Genomic DNA, 20,385 nt, shown 5'->3' with positions numbered 1-20,385 from the left:
AAATAAAAGTGAAACCAGAAATCACCTTGTCAATTTCATTATTTTCATTGAAACTCAATTCAATAAGAAACTAAAATGTATTCGCAGTGACGATGGCCCTGAGTTTCTCATGACCAGTTTTTACCTTTCTAAAGGCATCATACATCATAGGTCATGTGTTGAGACACCTCAGAAAAATGGCATCGTGGAAAGAAAGTATCAATATATTTTAAATGTGGCACATGCTTTTTCCTTTCAATCTCATCTACCTCACAACTTTTGGCATCTCTCCATACAACAAGCCATCCATATTATCAACAGACTTCCGACACCTCTATTGAACAACCTCACGCCTTACCAAATGCTTCATTCTACTCCTCCCAGTCTTATTCACTTAAGAGTCTTTGGATGTCTTACATATTCCTCAACCTTGCATAACCATAGAACCAAATTTCAACCAAGGGAAAGAAATCTATCTTCCTTGGATATAGAGAAGGCACCAAAGGCTACCTTCTATATGATCCAATATCTCATGATTTCTATGTTTCAAGGAATGTTGTCTTCCATGAAAATGTCTTTCCCTTTGCCTCATCTCCATCTGCCAATAACCATGTCAGTGCCAACAATGATACTACTACTATCTTAGACACATTTGGCATTCTCACAGACCTTCCCTCAACCTTAACTCTACCAAATGACCTTCCCTCACCACCCTCATATCAACATTTACCTCCCTCACCACCTATCACCATCTCTCCATCTTCTCCTCCCACTCTTGCACCAACCTAAAAATCAACTAGAATCAATAAACCTTCTGCTTATCTCTCTGAATATCACTGCAATTTTCTTTCCTCAAGGCTGCCAGCATCTAACCAAGTTACTTCTCCTTACCCTCTTTCTTCTGTCCTATCATATGATAAATGTAGTCCACCTCACAAAATGTTTTACTTGTCCATTAGTTCCCTTACAAAACCCAAAACCTATAAACAAGCTTGCAAGCTTGATTGTTGGAATGTTTCTATGAAATTTGAGTTAGATGCCCTTTCATCCACAAACACTTGGTCTGTCATTGATTTGCCTGCAGGTAAGCAACCAGTTGGTTGTAATTGGGTCTACAAGATCAATCATCATGCTGATGGATCCATTGAAAGATACAAGGCCCGTTTGGTGGGAAAGGGATACACTTAACTAGAGGGTGTAGACTATTTTGATACTTTCTCACCAGTCGCTAAGCTTACAACAATTCGCACCCTATTCTCTGTAGCTGCTATAAAAGGCTGAAACTTAGAACAACTTGATGTCAACAATGTCTTCCTTCATGGTGATGTACATGAGGAAGTGTATATGGATCTACCTCCTGGGTTATTGACATCTGATCATTCATCTAAGAAATTCTGCAAATTAAATAAGTCCTTATATGGACTAAAACATGCTAGTAAATAGTGGTACTCCAAGTTATCTACTGCTCTCATGTCTCTTGGATACTCACATTCTTCTGATGATCATTCTCTATTCAAAAATCTACATAATTCTCATTTCACTGGTATTTTAGTCTATGTTGATGATATTGTCTTAGCAGGTGATGATTTGCAGGAAATACAATCTGTCAAAAAATTCCTTGATTTAAAATTCAAAATCAAGGACCTTGTCAAGCTTAAATACTTCCTTGGATTGGAAGTTGCAAGATCTACTCAAGGTATATTTTTCAATCAAAGGAAATATACTTTATAATTTATTGAGGACAGTGGCTTATTGGCTACTAAGCCTAGTACCACTCCCTTTGACTGCCCCTTGAAGCTTCATGACAGTGAATCACCACCTCATGAAGATGAAACGACTTATAGGAGGCTTGTTGGACAACTGTTATATTTAACTACAACAAGACCTGACAATGCCTTCATTATTCAGTAACTTAGTCAATTCATATCTAAGCCTTTACAAGTTCATCATTCAGCGGTAATTAGAGTTCTCAAATATCTCAAAGGTGCTCCTGCCAAGGGATTGTTCTATTCTTCATCATCAACACATAAACTCTCTGAATTTGCAGACTCAGAATGGGCAAGTTGCCCTGCTCCTTGCAGATTAGTGACTGGTTACTGTGTCTTCCTTGGCACATCTCTATTGTCTTGGAAATCCAAAGAGCAATCCACAGTCTCAAGGTTAAGTTCAGAAGCAGAATATAGAGCTTTGGCTAGCCTATCTTGTGAATTATAATAGTTGCAATATTTGTTCCAGGATCTTCACATTTCTCTCTCCTTTGGCATTGTAAACTCGACAGAAGGTCCTATATATCGAACATTGAATCCTAATTTCGTATGGAAAATGATTATCGTCTTAAGCATGAATGGCTACTAAAATTTCTTATCAAGCATAGATAATTCAAATTTTCTAAAACGCTCATCTAATGAATTGTTATTCTAGGTTCAAACATAATATCTAGGGTTAGTAATAAATTACTCTTTAAGATCAATTCAACAAAGATCAAGCCAATAAAAGCTTATAATAGAATAACTAAATAATCATCAATATCAATTGTGTAAATTATAACTCATAAATTGCATATTCAAATAATTAAATAGAAGTGCATATCACACGTAAAAGATAAGACTTTATCAAATGTGTCAAATTAGGTTCACGAAACACCAAAAATACATTTCAAGTAAGTAACATTTAATGCATGATTTGCCAAGGAAATTAAACGCTTTCTTTTGATCTCCCAAACATAAAGGAGGGAGTGGTCGGCAGGCGACAGTAAAGTAATAAACACGTGCCTTGCTAAGCATAGACACGAACTCGGGGGAAACTGTTTTGGGTCAGTCATGTCAACCTCGACCGACCACTCTGATGGATTAATACTATTTTTAGAATTTTCTTAACACGAGCACTTTCCTTATTACATTATCAAAAATCTTAATTGCTAGTGCATCTAACGGCTCATTGCAATCCTCTCATAACAAATAGCAAGTTTGTTATTTTAAACACAATTTCATTGCACTCTTATTCCTCACATATTAGCTTAAGCGTTGGAGTGCTTACCTTGCAGGTCCCTCCTTTCTGCCACGTCGGATGTTCAGATTCACAATCACTTTCGATCATCATTTTATTTGTGATTTCGTAACGGAACAAATTCTATTTATTTAGTTATCTTATTGTTGCTATTATTGAGATTAATGTTTAATATTCTATTGACTTCATTTTTTGTTGTTGTTTTTAATATTTAATATTAATAATTCTATTAATTTGTTGTTGTTGTTGTGTTAGAAATATTAAATATTTCTATGTTGTGATGGTTCTCAATATTGTCAGCTAAATTATGTGGCAAAGATGAAAAATTAAACATACTGAATTTTCACCATGGTTGAAACTTTCAACTGTAACACCCTAAACCCTAAAACTTATATAAAAACGTTTAATTGTCAATTTAAGGTGTCACCACGACAACCATGCAAAAACTTTTCAAATCATTTAACAACATGCAGCGAAAAATCATTTCATAACAACCTCAATTTAAACTTTTCAATTGAAGTATCAAACTCTAAACAGTATAATTTAACATTTACTCAAACACAATAAAAACGCCATGTTTCCGATGTTACAAGATTAGAGCACTTAAAGATGCGATAAACGATAAATAAATGAAGGTAAGCTCCAATAAGCTATCCTCCACTCACAACAATAAAGCTTGACTCCTGATTATCTGTAAGATATCCATGGTGGACAATATTAAGCAAAAGGGTGAGAAATAAACTTTGATATAAATCGGTGTAAAGAATGTAAGAGTGGATAAACACACAACATATCATACAATCAATACACAATCAACATCATCATAATCTCACACTCATTCCATAATAATATATACATAGATGCAATGAGACTCACGACACAACGTGACATTATGCATGTGGTACCAACTCAATATTTGGTTCTCTCAAGAATCGGGTTCCCCCTTTTGAACCCATGAGCCCCTCCTTTTAAGCTCTAAGTCGCCGTTCTAAGCTTGGAATAAGCCACTAATCCCCATTCTGAACTAATGAACATTCCTCTTTCAACGACACGACACAAATGATACATATCATACAAATCAATGCAACAACAATAACAATGCTTAAAGCCCCCCTTATGACCATAAACAACATAATTGATAACACAATAGTAGTCCCCTCACTTGAACTACTATCCAAAAATCACAACAATAATAGTAACATAATTAATCACCATATAATTATTTACATACAACACATGGTAAAATTCACAACATCTCACTAAAAACGCATTCACATAATTGACATGCAACTCAACAACAACATTTAGATAACTCAATTATTATCCAATCATTTGTAATAATCCACCACAATATATTATCACAATTATGCACACTTCACATTATCACTCACCAAAACATATAAACTCATCAAATAGCATAATCAATTTAATCATAATCACATGTATAATATAACACACAACAATTAAGCTTTTTTTCATCATCATTAACTCTTAAATATGTTACACCTTAAGTAAAACAGTATATTCATATCGTTAGGTGCACATTTAGTCTCTTAGGGCATCATCATGAGATAGTAATACGTGTTAGCTTTCCAACGCTTTAAACCGCGTCTCAAACAAAGTCACAAAATTCAAGTTATGATAAAAAATAATATATAACGAAATCAATCTGGTCACGACGGGTGGACCGTCACAAAGATGACGATTTTCAGCTCGTTGGATGCTATCATGGGAGTTCCGTCACAAGGGTGACGACCATCACGTTGTTGCAGAATGCAGAATTTCTGCAGTTTACACCGTTAGAGGCTTCCGAAGCTCCAATTTTGATTCCGCAAAAAGCCTCTGTCTCATTATTCGACATACAACAATTTTCCAAAGATTAAATCAACAAATTTTCAATATATCACATATTGGCATTAACAAAATCATATATTGTCATCATCAATTTCATGGATTTTAAGTTTATTTTCAAACCTTCAAAACACAACAATGGGGTAGCTATCCAAATAGACATAATTAAATAGAATCTTATGACACATAACCCACACGAAAGTCAATCATAAAACAGAATTGTAACAGTATCATGCTCAGAAATTCATATTAGCACGCACCAATAACAAATTAAAACATAATCACAATCCATAACATAATCCTAAAGAGAGTAAGGGTCCCTCTTCTACCCTTTCATGCAAAACACCAAATATCTAAGCACTTTCTCCCCCCTTACCTCAGGTTCCTAGCATCAAAAATCCAGAATTGATCAAGGTTGGTGATTTATATTTTCCCCTCTCCAAGCCTTAGTCTTGATCTTGCCTCTTCTCCTCAAATAACAAGTGCATAAAAATTACACCATCTCACAAATCCAATTAAGGTACAAATCAAAACTAACAACTCCAATTATAAATTAAAACATATTTTTACTGATATCTATTGTCCAACATATATATGTGTCGCAATGTTATGATTGTTCAACACAGTCTAAATAAAAACAAAATAAGAAGCTCATATAAACAAAATAAGAAGCTCGTATAAACAACTATTGATAAAATGATTAAATTAAAACCTTCATGGAGGCAGGGGAAAACAAACTTTCTTGTTGATTTTCGTATCTTGTCTGGTAAAACAAATATGGGTAAAGCAATAATTTAGTTTTATCTCATCCCTAAAAAGAATTAAAAACCAAAATTGGGTTTAGAATGTCATGATACATAATGGATTAACATTATTTTTTGCCTTGAGCACACCCTTAAACCATCTTTTAGACTAACATAATGAAAAAAAATTGATATGACCCATCATAGTGGCCAGTCGAGGTCGATATAACCGGCCTAAAATAGTTGCCCCCAAACCCGTTCCTATGCTTATCATGGCATGAGTTTATTACTTTAGCTTAGGTTTCTGACCACTCCCGTTTTTACGTTTGGAAGATCAAAAGAAAATGTTTTGATTCCTTGAGGATTCGTGCATTAAATGCTACATAGTCAAAATTTCTTTTTGATAGTGTCATCATTATATTTCTGGGGAACCAAAACACTAAAGTGTTTCATGCGTGTGATTTGATACGTTTGGTAGAGTCTTGAATTTTTTGCACGCTAGCTAGAATATAGTTCTTAAAGAGTCTGTGTTATATTTCTTTTAGTCATTTTATCAGTTATATTTACTTTGCATTTCACTTTCCTATACCTGAAAGTTTCGTGTGACATGGATAAAAAATCACATTAGAGCGCTGATAATGCCCACTACGGGATAACCCAACATTCTTGAGGTCATTGTGGTCGTAATGCCCACTACGGGATAACCTTAATGACATTTTTCCCGCGCCAAGATCTTTGTTTTCTTGCTCAAACTTATCGACATCTTCATGCATCTTCCATATTTACCTTTTCTTTCATTTGAACATGACTTAGAACCTTCAATTCTCTTCAAACTCTGAAACAAAGTAAAAATGAATAGACGGGAGTAAAACGAAAAACAAAAGTAGGAAATAAACTATAAACTCAAACATATAAGAATAATAAAACACGAAATATCACTCACCTATATGGAAATCCATTCTCAAGGCTCTTAGTGTGATGAAAGATGGTTTTATTTTAAATGTAGGAGACAGAGACACCGATTTTTTGTTTCAACCATGGCTCGCAAAACTTCCTTGTTTTAAAACATACAACATATTATGCCTTAGCTTATGGGATTAAAGATCAAAGATCTATGGGTTAAGTAAAATATAATTGCAAACTTAAATCTTTCGCTGTTCCTAGAAGTTACTACTTCTATTCAGAGATTGCAACCAACTTTAGTTGCTTCTATTGAAAAATATTAGGTGTCAAGTGAAAATCTTAATAGTTAGTATACTACTAGAAAAGTGTCTCATTGGTTGTCTTATAAACATTAGAATTATGATTCTAATGAACATTGAAATTGAATATGGAAGTTACCTCTTGCAACAAGTTTTCAACTTTTTATTTAACTAGGTTTGCGATAATTTACTTCCAACTAAGTATGTCCTACAACATAAAGTTGTTAATATTTCTCATACACGTCCTTTCTGTATTGAAAATAAATGTTATGAACGACTTAACTTATATACAAAATATGATTAATGAAGTAGGTAACATTGCTTCTTTGATTATGTGGAACTTGTGGCGTACAAGGAATACACGTGTATTTGAATGAACGTAATCAACAACTACATATACAATTACTTTAATTTGTTCGTAGCATCACATATCACACCCGTGTTTGGTAATTCATTTCTCCTTTTTGCATCCTCTAAGGAAAGTGCGTTGAAAATATTGTGACAAAGATACTTGGATCCTAAATGTTGATGGTTTAATGAACTTAAGTCATATAGGCTAAGATTGTCTAGTGTGCAACTTAGATGGTCAATTTTAGTTTGGTTAATATGGTAGGGTGGACTTATCGAACACATAATATGCATAGGTTCAATCTTTATTAACTTGTATTACTATTTGTTAAGATGCAAACTTTAGGAAAATCATATGCTTCTTTGACCCCCTCCATATCGTTCAGTTAATGACAAGGAAATATTGAGATTTTATCATATGATAACCTCTTAAAATAAATTTAACGTCACCTAATTAAAAATTGAGATATTTATATTCATCATATTTTTAAACAAGAAATCTCCTCAACGAATTTTTTTATCAAATTTAAAATTCAACATAAAAATACTTTTTTTCCCTCATAGTTGTTTGTAGATTTTATAAAAAGGTTTTCATTAATATATGAAATTAATATATATTTTTCAATAAATAACATTTTGAAGATGAAGTTGCTTTTTTTTAGTTTAGAAAAAGTTTTAAATTTTTATAAAAAAATCCAGATGAAGTTTTCGAGTATAAAGTGACTATTTTTAAATTCGGGAGTATAGCATACTTTCTTCTTTTAGAAAATGGATATTCAAAAAAATATTCTTTTGGTCAGAAAAATTATTTAATAAATAAACAATATTTAAAAAAAAAAAAGTATGCATTAGTGACCATATCTTTAAGAGAAAACGTGTACGGCTAGGATTGTAACAGAAAGCAAAATTTTATTGGTTGGTGTCACATCATTCCTCTCCCAACTTCCAACCTCTTTCCATTGGTACACGTACCCTGGTCGGCAGTAATACCCATCTCCATTATTTTCCCTTTTTCTCCCATTTTTTCTTTTCACACTTTCCCCTCCTAATATCACTTTTATTTATAATTAGGGTTAATACCTATTTTCACCCCTGCCATATGGGGCTGATTTGAAAAACCCCCTGCAAAAAAAAAAGTTGCAAGAATTCCCCTAACATTTGAAGATTCTCTCGTTTTAAACCCTGTAAAATTTTTATTTTGAAAACAAACCTTGCCACTTGAAAGACTCTATCATTTTGAACCCTGTAAATTATTATTTTTAGTAAAACCAACATTTCCTGTCATATTCCAGAGGGTTTAAAATGACATAATCTACAAGATTATAAGGTTTAAAATGAGTGAATCTTCAAATGGCAAGGTTGGTTTTAAAAACAAAAATTTTACAAGGTTTAAAACGAGAGCATCTTCAAATGTTAGGGGAATTCTTGCAACTTTTTTTTTTGCAGGGGGTTTTTCAAATCAGCCCCATATGGCAGGGGTGAAAATAGGTATTAACCCTTATAATTATAATTTAATTCTCAACTCAGTAAAAACAAAAAATAAACACAAAACGTACTCCAATTACATTACATTTTTAAATACACACACATTTCCCAAAAGAACCACCATTAAAAACAAGTAGTTGAAAACAACAATAATATAGTTTATTTATTTCCAGTAAATTCTAATAATAAAAAAACAATCCCTACTTCATATAAATAAAAAATCATAGTCCTGAAAACAAAAAGAAAGAGAAAAGTGTGAAGAGACATTGGACACTTGGCGCATCGAGAGCAAGCTCTTGAAATCAAGAAGAGAGCAACGCAGCCAAAATCAAACCCACCACACACACAAACCAAAACTTCCCAAAATTTTCCCCAAAACATACCAAATCAGGAATACCTCAAATAACTATTAAACCATAGTAAAATAAATACCACACCATGTAAGTGTAACTCTCTTTAATTTCTTCTTTTCTTCTCTGTGTTTTCCTCTTTTCGTTCTTCCCTAACTTCATTTTTCTTAGTTGTAGATTATCTCGAGAAAGATATTTTGCACTAGTGTTGAAATTTTTTTTATCGTTATTCATTATCTAGAAGAAATTTTCCACGTTGTACAAACACTATACAAATTTCTGATTAGCGTATAAATCAAACTTAATGCATTTTTAAAATAAGCTCCAATCAAATCTAATCCACCTGTATCACACTTACATCAACAAATTCAACTTTTTTGTTTTTTTTTTTTTTTTATTTTTTTGTTGCTGTTGTTCTTTTTCGAAAAAGAGAAGAAAATAAGGAAAAATTTTTTTGTCTTTTCATGATCAATTTGGTTGTAAAGAATTGAAAATCTGAGTTGTTGATTTATTTATTTATTTTCCTTAATTGTGATTTTGTTAGCTTATGTTTGAAGATTGGGAGTTAGGGTTTAGATTTGTGATTTAGAAGTGATTATGGTTGTGTTTTGCTTCAGATTTGGGGGAAAACGGAAGTGATTAATTTCAAAGCATGAATTTCAAGGGTTTTGGGAATGATCCGGACGCCTCCGTGGCTGGCGGAGGTGGGAGGACGACGGCGGGGAGCTTTTCTCTGGCGCGGCAGTCGTCGGTGTACTCGTTGACGATTGATGAATTTATGAATAGTATGGGAGGTTCTGGGAAAGATTTTGGATCAATGAACATGGATGAGTTGTTGAAGAATATTTGGACTGCAGAAGAGGTTCAAACAATGGGTGGTGAAGAGGCTGTTAGTAATCATTTGCAGAGGCAAGGCTCTTTGACGCTGCCGCGGACGCTTAGTCAGAAGACAGTTGATGAAGTTTGGAAGGATATTTCGAAGGATTATGGTCCTAGTTTGGCTGCACCACAGGCTCAAAGGCAGCCAACTTTGGGGGAGATGACTTTGGAGGAGTTTTTGGTTAGAGCTGGTGTTGTTAGGGAAGATGCGAAACCGAATGATGGGGTTTTTCTCGATCTAGCGCGGGTTGGGAATAATAGTAATTTGGGTTTGGCTTTTCAGGCTCAGCAGATGAATAAAGTTGCTGGTTTTATGGGTGGTAATAATAGAATGAATGGTGGTACTAATGATGATCCACTTGTTGGTCTTCAGAGTCCTACTAATTTGCCGTTGAATGTGAATGGGATTAGATCCGCGAATCAGCAACAGATGCAGAGTTCAGTGTCTCAGCAACAAGTTCAGAATCAACAACTTCAGCAACATCAACTTCAGCAGCAACAACAGCAACAGCAACATCAGCAGCAGCAGATATTTCCTAAGCAACCTGTTTTGAACTATGCAACTCAGATGCCTTTGTCTAATAATCAAGCACTGAGAGGTGGAATTATGGGGCTTTCTCCTGATCAAGGCATGAATGCTAATCTTGTGCAAGGTGGAGGGATTGGTATGGTTGGTTTGGCACCTGGGGCTGTTCAAATTGGTGCCGTGTCACCAGCTAACCAAATATCTGGTGATAAACTTGGAAAGTCTAATGGGGATACTTCTTCCGTGTCGCCGGTTCCTTATGTATTTAATGGTGGTATGCGAGGAAGGAAGGGTAATGGAGCTGTGGAGAAGGTAATTGAGAGGAGGCAGAGAAGAATGATAAAGAATAGAGAGTCAGCTGCTAGATCTCGCGCTCGCAAGCAGGTAAATCTTTTTTGTTCAACGTCTAGTTATTGTAATTTTATTGTTGATCTAAATTTGGCAATCATAGTTCGCTAACTTGTTCGAATGAATACTTACTTGGATGCATGAAGACTAACTTATGCTGAGATCTAAACCCAAAGAATGGATGAAAACTAACTTACATTTGTGACTGCAACCTCCATGTACTGGTCTGAGCGATAGAATCGAACGCTTGCCAATGCAATCTATAGATTCTACTTCTAGGTGATTAGAGTCATGTTATGATTTTACTACTAGGTTTACTACTAAGCCATTGACATTCTGCTTTTGTCCTCTGTAAACATGCTGTATCTGCAGCAGAGTGGTAATATGATAGCGAACTGACCCGATGAAAAGTGAAAGATTTTTGACAAGTTACAGTCATGGGAAGTTGTACAGATTCAGGTTTTAACAAGGTAATATTGCAGCTGATTGGGGAACATTACTGCAGTTGGATCGTCATAAGATCCATAAAAGCATATAATAAGTAACCTGTATAAGGGATTTTGGTGGGAACATGACATGGGAATGAATTGAAGCTTAGAAATTTTGTTAAAATATTAAGATATCAGCTGTAAGTCCAGTCTTACATTTTTATTTTCATTTATTTTCAGGCTTATACCATGGAATTGGAAGCAGAAGTTGCAAAATTAAAAGAAGAGAATGAAGAACTTCAGAAAAAGCAGGTAATTCTGGCTATTTCCGTGTCGCATATAGATGCAGGCGTTCATTTGAATTTGTAGCTTAAGGTCCTTAACTCTAAAATGTTTCTAACAGACCATTATTTTGAATACTGCAGGAAGAAATCATGGAAATTCAGAAAAATCAAGTAAGTTCAGCTTTCAGAAAAATAATGAAAATCACTCCTTTTTGGTTTTCTGTCATTGCATGTATTTGAATTTACCTTAACTGCACATGTCACAAGTTTTTCTAAAACAGTCTTTTTCTTGTGCCCTGTTTTGTGACTAAATGGTCAAGATGTCATGAATCGTGGTTTTAGTTTCCTTCATATTAGCTTCCTTCATATAACATGCTAATTGGTCAATCCTCTTGCCAAAAGCAATGGAGAGTTTGACAAAGATCATTGTGAAGATAACATTTGATCACAGGCTATGCCAATCATCGCATTTCAGTGTGCTGGTCATGTTCAGCATAAGAACGGCTGGTTTGGTGTTAAGTGGTGATCCGAACAAATATTAAAAAAAAGTTTTTTATTTTTATTTGATTAGATACCAATCCGTGTACTGTTCGGGAGTATATGGTGACTCGGTGAGTGCTTTTCTCTGGTACCAAGAAAAATACTCATAACATGTTTTGATCTTCTGTCAATGTATTCTCAGTTAATTTTGTAGAATTGATTTGATGAACTAGCATGTGATGTCTGACTATTTTTTTATGAATGTTTTGGCATCTGCCTTTACTGTATAAACATACTTTTGGACCATTTACACATGTTCCAAATCATGTGTATCTACATATCTGATTTCTGTTTAAACATATTCTCAGACTATTGACGCATGTTCCAAATCATGTTTTTGCCACCTTAGTACTGAACTGTTTGGCACTCGTGATATCGCAGGTTAAAGAAATGATGAATTTGCAGCGAGAAGTCAAGAGAAAATGCTTAAGACGAACACAAACCGGTCCATGGTAGATTGAAGATTGAATTATTACTCCGCAGTTAAAACATTATGTAAATACATAAATACATGTTTTTTCTGTAGATTGAGGCTTTTGTAGTTTAGATTAGCCCTTGAAAACTTGAATGTCTTGCTAACAGTTTGCATAGTTAGGGAGGATATGCACAGTACCGTGAGAGTATGTTTTAGCGCCCGTCCAATTTCATGCCACCATTATGTTTGTGCAGAACAGACACCTTTACTGAGTTTGATTCAGTGAGAGGGTGAAATATTTGTTCATCATGTACGTACTTCTATTTAATGCACTATTCATGGGTTTGGACCAGTGGCTTACAAGTTTTTTTATGAGACGGCGCCCACAATTTGTTATTTGCATCATTTTTCGAGATCGCAAGTATTAAAAAAAAACTCAGATTCATAATTTATTCAACTAATGAAATAATGAACCATACCAATAATTTAATGATATTTGCGAAGAAAAAATGCAATGTATCGCTTTATGTGTATGATCTTATCAAGATCAGATGATTTTCGTGACCTACAACACTTGACTGTGGTCAGTTCAAAGAGAAGGAAGGGGTATGAAAGTGAATATCTGACCCTCTTATAAAAGAGAAGGGGTATGAAAGTGAATATCTGACCCTCTTATAAAAGAGAGTGTATTAAGGAATGAAAGTGAATATCTGACACTCTTATGAAAGAGAGTGTATTTATAGTGCTTCCAGCGCTGGGTTAAGGTCTCCTGTTTTAGGTTGGATTTATAGGCCCAAAATAGAAGATAACTAGAACTATACGTAGATAGGACAAGATCAGTATGTGATTTTCGTCCTGGGTCAACTGCCCGTGGACCTCAGGAGGTGGAGGACCGGTTTTTACGAAAGGCAATTGGCCACGTGCTCTTAGATGGACACGTGGGTGAGAGACTCCCCAACGTCTATTGCTATCTAAATCACTCTTGTTATACCTTCATTGCAATACGCTGGACTGGGTCTGCCCGACGGTGGGCCAGCCACAGGCCCAGTATAAATTGTTTTTGAATAAGAATTCCTACAAACTCACCCAAAAAAACACTTGATATATTTGGAACATTGGATAGACCTCACACATAAGTATGAATTAATTAAAATGGAAAAATACTCATTTTATCATTGATTAAAAAAAGACAACAGTCCAAGGATATATCAATCATGTGGTTAAACATTCACGGGTTATAGACCATAGTCAAAGACTTTTGTGAAGAAAAATTGTACAAGGCAATACCAATACCGAGAAAGAATAAAGATGCCCTACAGTACACAATCAATAAATTACAACTTACAATAAACCTACAAAAATTACTACAGTTACTTTTCAAGTGTTTTCTTCAAAGTAGGGGGCATACTTAAACCCGTGCAGCTGCACTAGCCAAATATTGAATTGCTGTAACAAATAACCAATGGCTGAAATGACCCCTTCACAATCTACCAATGTCTCAGCCAGTTTTCAACTGTAAGGGATGAAAATTTGCCTTATTCTTACAACAGTCGATACAAGCACTGTATATCCCATGTGTGCTGTCCAGAGCTGAACATAACAACTCAGGTCAATTTGACATGAACTCAATGTCCTCTCACAGGAGATCAGCATTGCAGTCTTTTCCTCTGAAAGATCTAGCTGGAAACCTACCGCTACTGGGGTCGGGTTGAAGTAAATTTCATGTCTTTCCAAGAGATCATCTTCCGGTGATCCCTTCCTCTAAAAGATCTTCCCAGGAACCCGCCACTAACAGGCTTGCATAAGCCAACATCAACCAAGGTAGTGCAGTTTATCCTTTCAGATGATGAGCCCTCGTCTAAATAATAATCAAACAACATGGCAAGACAACTCACTTGATGAGCCAATACATAATTGTGTTCAATGACAGGTAGTTTCTTTACCATATGCAAGTTGACCTACAATTTAGAATGGAAAACATTAAAACAAAAGAAAATGGCAACATTTGTGATGATGCAGAGGAATGTTATGCTGTTTTCCTCTTTTCTGTTTATTTTATCTTGGACATTTTAGCGAGGAAAGATGGATTTCAGACTCGTCTCAAGAACAAAATGCATGAGATTATGAGTCCGATTCCTTGAAGAAATCATAAGATGCAGCAAATGATTATACAGCAGTAACATCTGGAACGATCAGTTACTCACCTCCGCTTCCATTGCGCGAAGTTCATTGTACCACTCCAATCCATCATTCTTAAAATGATTCTCCCCAACAGGTATACGGCAAAGACTCAGTGCAAAAAGTGGAGGTCTTAGAGGATATTCCATACTGATCTTAATCTGTCAAAAAATAAAATATAGGTGGAAATTCCAATAGATCCTTGAATTCATTTTGTAAGATTAAAAAAGGGATGTTTTCTTACCTTGGCTTCTAAATTCACATTCCTATCATCTGTGTTAGTTTTTCTGCTAAGAACAAGGAGAAATTCCTTCACACTAGAATCTATCCAAGAAAGAGACTTTCCAGCACAGTAATCAGATACAGTATCTTCGAGTTCACTTCCAATTTGTGCGGGCTCATCAAAATCGCTATCAGTATCCAGCAAGAAATCTGTACTATCATCAACTTTTTTGAAACTCTTGGACCTAACTTTACTAAGTGATGGAATGATACTTTTGGAAATTAAGCTCGCTTGTTTGGAGTGGTCAAACTTAGTCATATTTGGAAGTAAAGTAGGAAGCTCTCCATCTTCCGTCATACCATCCAGATCTTCTTTTGTGGCACCAGAATTTTCAATTACATCAACATCCATTGATTCTTGAACATGCTCCTCTTTATCTATGGTAGCCAGAGGTGAAGTTTCACGAGGTACAGGTAAGGCTTTTATAGGTGACCAGCCATCCAATTTGCACAGAGGGGTGTGCAAAGCCCATGGAACACTTTTGCAGGACAAAAGAGGCAACTCAAGCTTGGTAAGAGATTCTAGCTGTTTCCTGTAAGCCAGCCAAAGAATTCCACAAATTTTAACTTCAGCATGCCCATCAACGTGGATAATCAAGATAAACTAGGGATCCTTGAAAATATAATTAAATTTCTGTAAATAGACTGAAAAAAAGTCATACATGCAGAATAAACACTAAAGAGATTCAGAACAGGGAGGCAAACAAGGAAACATCACTAAGATGTCAATAACAAAAACACAACCAAAGCAAAGCCTGATAGCAAATCTTAGATTGACAAAAAAGGCCCCTCAAGCTTGGAAAGAGATTCTAGTTGTTCCCCGTAAGCCAGCCAAAGAATTCCACAAGTTTTAACTGAAGCATGCCCATCAACATAGATAATCAAGATAAACTAGGGATCCTTGAAAATATAATTGAATTTCTGTAAATGGACTAAAAAAAGTCTTGCATGCAGCAAAAACACTAAAAGATTCAGAACAGGGAGGCAAACAAAGAAACATTACTAAGATGCCAATAACAAATACACAACCAAAGCAAAGCCTGACAGCAACTCTTAGGTTGACAAAAGAGGCCACTCAAGTTTGATAAGAGATTCTAGCTGTTCCCTACAAGTCAGCCAAAGAATTCCACAAATTTTAACTTAAGCATGCCCATCAACATCGATAATCAAGATAAACTAGGGATCTTGAAAATATAATTGAATCTCTGTAAATGGACTGAAAAAAAGTCTTACATGCAGCATAAACACTAAAAGATTCAGAACAGGGAGGCAAACAAAGAAACATTACTGAGATGTCAATAACAAAAACACAACCAAAGCAAAGCCTGATAGCAAATCTTAGGTTGATAGAATTACAGTATTTATCTTCGTTGAACATCAAGAAACGATCCTTTTGATATTCTAAAATTCTAAAACTGTAAACATGCTAGAGCCGTGACTCACAGAAGAGCCAATTGAGCTTTTCTCCTTGAGCGAATTTTCTGCAGAACTGTCTGTACTCGGTTCTGTTGGCGATATAATGAGAGACCAGATATAACATCTCCGCTCCTTGCTACTTCACTGTTGTCAGTGGGGAGCAATGGAGACACCTCAGGCAAGAAATCAATCCCTGCCAGGTGCTGAGCCCATTTGTAAGGACGTGAAGTTCTCTGAGCATTGAACGTTATAGCATCTTGAACAAAAAGCTTAGCGGACTGCATCATCATTTAAACGAAAGAAAAGGTAGATAAATGATTAGTAGGATAATACATCAAAGATGCTGATAGCGAAATGAAGACCATGCCCGTAACAGGAAAGCAATCAAACCTGGTGAGGAAGCTCAAGGCCTGTATCATTAGGAAATAAATTGCATAAGATGTCATTGTCTGGACCATCATTAGATCCTTCTATTCCAACACATACAATATTCAATTTCACCATGTACTCAAAGCTTAGAGTAATTAGTTTTGCAGGCTTAGGATCAGAAGTCTCATCTTCATACACATGGATAATGATTTTAAGTGGGTGACTTTGAAATATGCCCCCTTGGTCAGAGCTCTCCTTGACTGGTACCCTCCTTGGCCTTTTTCTACGTCTCTGACCATCATCTTCATCGTCAGGAACATCATCTTCCAATTTAGAACTCTCTGTGACAGTGGAAATGCCTGAATAATAAAAACAAAATCACATCATAGTGAATATTTTTAAACTGAGTAAGAAAATAACAAATCAATTTAAGATTCAGTTTTAAATTTTCAAATGCTCAAAAAATTCTCACACACCATAGTGAATATTTTTAAATTGAGTAAGAAAATAAAAAATCAATTTAAGATTCAGTTTAAATTTTTCAAATGCTCAAGAAATTCTAAGGCCACATAGGGAACATGCATAAAAAGATTGCAAACAAAGTAAAGGAAAGACAAACTTAAGAACAGTAATAAACATGGTAATCATGGCAGTACTTAAATGTTGGTAACAAACTTCCTTTCCTTTACTTGTTATTTTAGTGTCAACATTACAACGATCTATAACTTACAAAAGCTAACAATGTCCTGAATAGTACATTAGGATTGATAGTGTGATTTACTAGTTTGAAGTTAAATAATTAAAACGAAAATGATGTTTATAAATATAATCTAGGGTCAGAATATACACTGTCAGTGACTCTGTGGCAATAGATCTGGTAATATAGTATACTTATAGAATGCTAAATTTCACGTATCAGTCCTCACTTACCTGTTTCCTTGTGAGCTTGCTTACGAGCAAAAGCTTGAGCATCTTTCAGGCTTCCTACAATCTCCAAATCAATAGGTTCTACAAAGGCCTCCTTGTGAGCCAATAGCTGTGAGTAAATCACATAAAGAGCTGGTGGAAGCAACTCTGCTGAATGATGCTGCTTAAGTTTCTTTGTATGCATAATTCCTAGTTGGTTTTGTACAGGCAATGATGCTTTCTTAAGAGACTTAAGATGTGAAGGGAGACTTGTCAGGAACTTCTTCCGGGTTGCAATAGTATCCAAAAGGATTTTCTTTTGTTGTTCCAGTTTCGCATGATGTTTGCAGAGCTCTTTACGCTGATAGAAATTTCATATAAGAATAATCATAAGCATACTTAATGCACATTTCTTCTAAGCTAATTAGTAATTACAAAATGCTGAATATTCTAGGTAAGATTTTGCAACAGAATATATCATCAATATCATTACCTGGTGTAGCTCAAAATTGAGTCTCTTGAGCATTAGATTATGAGCACTATCTTTCGACAAAACGGAATCCTTGATATCCTTGGGCGCGTCGCGTAAAAACTCTTCCTCGGGCACGAGTTCAATGTCGGGATATTTCGACTTGAAGTCTTTGCAAGCCTTGATCGCTTTAAGATAGTGACTCTTTTCATAGACCAAATTGTGAAGCTGCAGTGTCGTGAAATCCACCGGTGCTTTCGCACGTTCCGTTTCCATTTTGACACGGTCTTCCTCAATCAATATAGAGCGATTCGCCTGAAAAAATTAGGTTAAAATTGAATGTTATCGAATCTGTGATTTTATGAGAATGGAATTGATGAAATGTGAAATTGAAGAAACCCTAGGGACCTGACGGAGAGTGATGAAGTGAAGGAACATTTGAGTGACGAGATCGCGAAGGAGTTGTTTGGGTTTGGCGTCTTTTTTGATGGAGAGGATATCGGAGATGATGGTTTCGATGGAAGATTTGCTGTTGTGGAGAATTTCGTAGGGTGATTCCTCCGAGATGGGGTCTTCTGAGGAATGGGGAAACGGTTGTTGGTGTTGTTCTTCTTCGACGGCGATTGAACCCTCTTCTATCTCACCGTCTTCCATTTTCGCTTAAGTTTTTTCTGCTGCTTGACCTAAAACCCTTCTTCCTCCGTTAAATCCGGTTCTCACCTGCTTGTTTTCGTTATAGTTTATCAACGGCGGAAACAAGTCTCACATGCTTGTTTATCAATACTTTTAAATATTAAATAGAACAACAAAATACATATTCGAAATATTTGTGAGAATTTCTTACCCCACTCATTGCATCTCTCACCCACCATTGATTTATCAAAATTGTTCCTCATGTATTTTCGGAAGTATTTTTTTTTAAAAAGATTTTTCTAGATGTACCTATGGTACATTCTATTATATTTTTAATGCATTTCATTACTAAACTTTAATTAATTGGAAAACCTCAACTGCACTACTGTGATTTACTATAATTTGATGTTCCGTTTTTGTTATAAAAATTGGAGTTTAGAAATGAAATGTAGTTGATTTGAAAATATAATAGAATATTTCGTAGGTACATCTATGGAACACTCTATTTTCAAAACCTTGATATAACTACGGGAGATTTCATTTAATTTGGGATTTTCCCAATTAATTTGGATTTCCCAATTAATTTGGGATCTTTCCAAATTTCACTATGTTTTAAAGTTTCTGTAGGTGTACCTATGAAAATAACCAATTTTTTTATAAAAAAAAAAAAGTGTTTTCGAAGGTACATCTACAGAAACAGGGGACATGAATGGAATTTCGCCAGGTGGCTAAGAGATTCAAGGGGTGGATTGAGATTTTCTCATATTTGTTTAGTTACATTACATGTTAGTAATATAAGACATTCCTATCCTACAACATTGTTAATAAACATGACAAAATTGTTCATGCAACATCGCAATGATATATGTGATTATTGACTCGGTCATAAGTCCGGATCATTCCACTAAAGTACTGAGGATACACTTTTTTAGTTGGATATTTTCGATGTATTGAATGATCAGACAAAAGTGTCAAATAAGAACAAAGGTTAGAATAACTTGAAGCTAGTTCGACAGATATATGCATAAGTAATTCGTTTTAAGGTATAAGTTTGCGGAAAAGTGATCGGAGATCCTACGGCTGCAGTCATGAAAATGAACTTAGTGAAATATTAAGTGAAATTAAAGATGAGCTCAATCGCAAACAAGGTAATTTGAAATCATGTCAAGTAATAGTTTGTTGGCTTTATCCATTGGCGAAAGACATGTGGAAACAAGTCAAGAACAAGATGCATGTAGACAGATGTTGCACCCCAAAATTTGCCCTCTTTATACGTGCTATAAGTTATGGTAGACGTTTATTTCGTCGGCCAAAAATCAAGAAAAATAATAAAGAGTTTCTTATACATGTTGTCTACAATCGTTAATTCAATTGAGCTTCATTGGATTTCATGTGGAGGAGTTCTTATGTGCTTCAATTTTTATCTTCTTCAAGAACTCCTCAAAGCTTTATTGTTATGTCAAATTGAAATACCAATGCGAGTCATGACATGAGAGAGATGAATTTGTAGATTCATTGTGATCAAAGAAGTTTTTGCTCTCATCATTGTTACTCGTTGCTTGCAATATAAGTTGACTTGGATTTAAGATGGCGTACAAGGTTCTAATTCACATTCTTGTGCAAGTATGGGGTATAAAGTTGTGTCGATTCAAGAGACTACTTAATAACATGAATTTAGTTTTGTGTTCAAGACTAATCGGTCCGTTCTTAAGCATTTGGCAAAGAATTGGTTCGAGTTGGAAGTTTCA

At 35.1% G+C, this 20,385-nt stretch overlaps 2 protein-coding genes across 4 annotated transcripts; one reads left to right on the top strand and one right to left on the bottom strand.

The window, feature by feature from the left end:
* The first annotated feature begins 8,852 nt into the window (after positions 1 to 8,852).
* LOC131660857 (bZIP transcription factor 46-like) lies at positions 8,853 to 12,736 on the top strand. Of its 2 annotated transcripts, none has more exons than XM_058930208.1 (5): positions 8,853 to 9,054; positions 9,582 to 10,753; positions 11,386 to 11,457; positions 11,571 to 11,600; positions 12,351 to 12,736. In XM_058930208.1, exons 2-5 carry the CDS (start codon positions 9,617 to 9,619, stop codon positions 12,423 to 12,425), a joined length of 1,314 nt encoding a protein of 437 aa, XP_058786191.1. In that variant the 5' UTR covers positions 8,853 to 9,054; positions 9,582 to 9,616; the 3' UTR covers positions 12,426 to 12,736. The 2 variants fall into 2 exon arrangements, with proteins under 2 accessions (XP_058786191.1, XP_058786192.1); XM_058930209.1 differs by having other exon boundaries at positions 9,509 to 10,753.
* Positions 12,737 to 13,365: 629 nt separating this feature from the next.
* Positions 13,366 to 18,796, bottom strand: LOC131660856 (THO complex subunit 5A-like). 2 transcript variants are annotated; one of them, XM_058930207.1, is made up of 8 exons: positions 18,413 to 18,796; positions 18,029 to 18,319; positions 17,560 to 17,896; positions 16,651 to 16,988; positions 16,288 to 16,538; positions 14,807 to 15,377; positions 14,589 to 14,723; positions 13,366 to 14,342 (listed from the first exon to the last, which is right to left on the bottom strand). In XM_058930207.1, the coding sequence occupies exons 1-8, from the start codon at positions 18,656 to 18,658 to the stop codon at positions 14,079 to 14,081; spliced, it is 2,433 nt and encodes an 810-aa protein (XP_058786190.1). In that variant the 5' UTR covers positions 18,659 to 18,796; the 3' UTR covers positions 13,366 to 14,078. The 2 variants fall into 2 exon arrangements, 1 of the variants encoding a protein (XP_058786190.1); XR_009301051.1 differs by lacking the exons at positions 13,366 to 14,342; positions 14,589 to 14,723 and having other exon boundaries at positions 15,253 to 15,377; positions 16,201 to 16,538; positions 18,413 to 18,795.
* Between the last annotated feature and the right edge of the window lie 1,589 nt (positions 18,797 to 20,385).

Source organism: Vicia villosa, linkage group LG3, assembly GCF_029867415.1.
Source record: "Vicia villosa cultivar HV-30 ecotype Madison, WI linkage group LG3, Vvil1.0, whole genome shotgun sequence".
In the NCBI taxonomy this organism is placed as follows: Eukaryota; Viridiplantae; Streptophyta; class Magnoliopsida; order Fabales; family Fabaceae; genus Vicia; species Vicia villosa.
The sequence above is the reverse complement of the archived record's forward strand: the minus strand, read 5'-3'. Positions and strand labels throughout refer to the sequence as shown.

Bases quoted from the DNA above. Each gene is read 5' to 3' on its own strand.
- LOC131660857 (XM_058930208.1), top strand. From the start codon at position 9,617: ATGAATTTCAAGGGTTTTGGGAATGATCCGGACGCCTCCGTGGCTGGC. The intron at 10,754-11,385 runs GTAAATCTTTTT...ATTTATTTTCAG, and splicing joins GATCTCGCGCTCGCAAGCAG to GCTTATACCATGGAATTGGA. The intron at 11,458-11,570 runs GTAATTCTGGCT...TGAATACTGCAG, and splicing joins AAGAACTTCAGAAAAAGCAG to GAAGAAATCATGGAAATTCA.
- LOC131660856 (XM_058930207.1), bottom strand. From the start codon at position 18,658: ATGGAAGACGGTGAGATAGAAGAGGGTTCAATCGCCGTCGAAGAAGAA. The intron at 17,897-18,028 runs GTAATGATATTG...AATTTCTATCAG, and splicing joins TCAATTTTGAGCTACACCAG to CGTAAAGAGCTCTGCAAACA. The intron at 15,378-16,287 runs GTGAGTCACGGC...GCTGGCTTACAG, and splicing joins AAAGCTCAATTGGCTCTTCT to GAAACAGCTAGAATCTCTTA.